General features: G+C 37.9%; 1 protein-coding gene across 1 annotated transcript; it reads left to right on the top strand.

Moving 5' to 3' along the window:
- On the top strand, nucleotides 1-1,721 carry LOC139108195 (uncharacterized). The gene is made up of 4 exons (XM_070666285.1): nucleotides 1-46; nucleotides 246-619; nucleotides 915-1,055; nucleotides 1,113-1,721. Exons 1-4 carry the CDS (start codon nucleotides 1-3, stop codon nucleotides 1,719-1,721), a joined length of 1,170 nt encoding a protein of 389 aa, XP_070522386.1.
- Nucleotides 1,722-3,124: the final 1,403 nt, after the last annotated feature.

Consider the following 3,124-nt stretch of genomic DNA (forward strand, 5'->3'; position numbering starts at 1 on the left):
ATGGACGAACAAAGAAATCTGTCCAAAAAGAGAAACATTGATGAAAGTAAGTATTAAACTTAACAGCAGCTTGCACAAAAAAAATATATAAATATAGATACATAGATAATATATTATATACAATTATATACATATAATTACAATTGATTAATTAATACAAAAATTATTTAATTAAAATAAAATTTATTTTCCGACTTTTCCGCTAATTCTAAATTATAACAAATATTTATATATAATTTATTTAGTGAATGAACCATCAGAACCATCTATTCCCGATGATTTCGAGACTGAAGAGTCAGTAGAGTTACTAGAAAGTGCCTCAACATCAAGTGGGACTATAAGTGTAGCAAATGCAAAAAAAAGTAAAACAAAGTTTGCCAATTACTTTGAGATCACAAAAGTTATTGATAAACATTGTTCCCGAAATGATAAAGTTGCTACATGTAAATTGTGCAAGAAAAAAAATCAAAACGTACAAATAAAAATGAAAAATTCCAATACGTCAGGAATTCAAAGACATTTGGCAAATTTTCACAAAAAAGAATATTTTGAAATCAATCAAAATCAGAGACAAAACTCGTCAAATATTACAAAGTATTTTTCATCTGAAGTATTGAAGGTATAAAGTAACTTTTTATTTTTTTATTAAAGATTAAAATATTTTTTATTTTTATATATTTATTTATATATTTATTGATAAGTATATGTTTTTATAATTTATATTTTCATTGTTTAATTTTTATATTTATTTCTATTTAAAGTTATTTTTATTGTAAAAATTATATTACCATATAAACTTTATATAAAAATGTTTCAGAATCGTCTAATTCTATTAACATGATGTTAACAATTTTGCCTTGTATATATGATTTATGTATAAAGTTATATTATTTGCAATTTTTAATTATTTTTAGCCGTCAACAACCAAAGAATATTCTCAAGAAAAATTCAATTCTTTACTTGTGGAATTAGTGGCAAGAAAGCATCTACCATTTAGTTTTTTCGATGACGAATTTACTAAATCTGTATTTGAGTACATAAATCCTCGTCTAAAAGTACTTCAAAGAAAAGCAATGCGCAGTTTAATTTTGAATACATTTTCTATTATGCAGAAATCAGTTTTTAAAATTTTAAACAACAATCAGTCTCAGTTTAGTTTTACTATTGATGGATGGACGTCAGTAGCAAATAAATCGTTTTATGGAATAACTATCCATTTCATTGATGATGAGTGGAATCTGCAGTCAATCGTGCTCGATTTTGTTCCATCTCATGGCAAACACACGGGAAAAGATATTGCATATATTTTCAAAAATACAATTATGCAAAATAATTTGTCCATAGCAAATAAAATCATTGGAATTACTGTAGATAATGCTTCAGCTAATACGAAATTTATTCATGAATTAGCTGCGTTATTGCCAAATATAGATGTTAATGATCAACACTTCAGATGTTTCGCTCATGTAATTAATCTTGCAGTTCAGGATATTATGTCCATGTTAAAAATAAGTAATCAAAATGATACAGATAATGAATTAGATGATAATGAACATGATGATATTGATGACTTTGAAGATACATCTACATCGGTCAATAAATTGCGTAGTCTCCTTTCAAAAATAAAAAACTCTGAAAATTTAAGCTTAAAATTACGTGGATTTTGTGAAATTGTTAGTTTAAAATATAACAATCCTGTGATGGATGTTAGAACACGATGAAATTCAACGGCTGATATGCTTGCATATTGTTTACATTTAAAACCAGCCCTTGAAATGTTTTGTGACAATATCGAAAATGTAAAGCATCTAAAATTGTTAAATGAGGATTGGTTACTTATTAAAAAAGTGTAACGACCCTGCTTTCGCGTATACCGAATCGTCGGCTCGATGCGGGACGCGCCCGTGCGCTCGTCGGTATTCCGGGATTCGAATAGATAGGGTACGTAAATGCAGCGAGACTGGTATATTAAATGTAAAAACAAAGGTTTATTAACTGAATAAGAACATAACGCGTATTTACAATATGTACACGAACCGTGAAACGGCCGCGCGAGCGGCGATCGAGGTTCGACAATAGTGAGTGAAGCACGCGGTGTCGGCGTGTCCGCGACGCGCGAAGGTTCCTACGGCCACGTGCCGTTCGGCGGCACGTGCGAATGCGGTATGCTGACGCGGGAATAGATCGCAGGTGTTCGCGCGTTTTCGCCGAAATCTCTAGCTATTTCGCGGTATCGCTGACGCGGGAATAGATCGCGGATGTATGCGCGTTTTCGCCGAAACCCTTAGATATTTCGCGGTATCGCTTGGCGGTTTTGCGGAGACAGGAGGTGAAGCACCGGCTTGGTGTCGCGTACTCGAGAGCACTCGAGCGAGACAGAGATCTCTCTACCCCGTGGTCGGCGACGGTGCGATAGGAACAGTTAATTCGTGTTCGACGATTCCACGCGCCCGGTGGTCGAGGTCCGAGATGACTCGGAGGAGGCAGAGTTCGCTCTACCCCTCGAGCTGACCGTGCCGGTGCGTTGGAAGTTGTGAGCACAAGGTTTAGGAACGAGCCCCAGGATCACCTGGTGGAGACAGAGAGCGCTCTACCCCTGGATCGGCTCTAGGAGGTCGGAGATGCTGCTCGCAAGCGAGCGGATCGAGGACGGTCCCGCTGAGCTCCGGCATCGCGGTTTTATACAAAAAAAACGAGGGCGCCGGACTTGCGGGGCTCAGCGGGGTTACGGATGATCCTGCCGTGGCGCCGAGGATCTTGTTACGGCGCGATCGCGAAACGGTGGTCCTCGCCGTCGTTGGCGCGTTCGGTGGTGTTCGGCGGAATTCGGCTACGCCCGTGCGGGGACTTAGCCGCGAGACGATAGCGTAGCGCGTGCTATCGCCTATTCAACGTATATATAAGTTTGGGGCGCACCGCGCCCCGGGTCCCCGCCAGCGGAGTTTTGCCGACGGCCGGCCGTTGTTCTGGCCGGAACGGTGCATTTCCTGGGTGCACCGTTACAAAAGTTTATGTTTTTCTCCACGATTTTAAAGAATTTAGTACTATTTTAGGTGGAGAAAAATATGTAACGCTACCGAAAGTTTTGATCGGTTTCAATTTATTGGTTGATAAAATTGAAAAA

This window comes from Cardiocondyla obscurior, linkage group LG14 (assembly GCF_019399895.1).
Source record: "Cardiocondyla obscurior isolate alpha-2009 linkage group LG14, Cobs3.1, whole genome shotgun sequence".
In the NCBI taxonomy this organism is placed as follows: domain Eukaryota; kingdom Metazoa; phylum Arthropoda; class Insecta; order Hymenoptera; family Formicidae; genus Cardiocondyla; species Cardiocondyla obscurior.

Excerpts from the sequence above, each read along its gene's own strand:
- LOC139108195 (XM_070666285.1), top strand. The coding sequence starts at position 1 with ATGGACGAACAAAGAAATCTGTCCAAAAAGAGAAACATTGATGAAA. Across the intron at positions 47-245 it reads AAAGAGAAACATTGATGAAA|TGAATGAACCATCAGAACCA; the intron begins GTAAGTATTAAA and ends TAATTTATTTAG. Across the intron at positions 1,056-1,112 it reads ACATAAATCCTCGTCTAAAA|AAATCAGTTTTTAAAATTTT; the intron begins GTACTTCAAAGA and ends TCTATTATGCAG.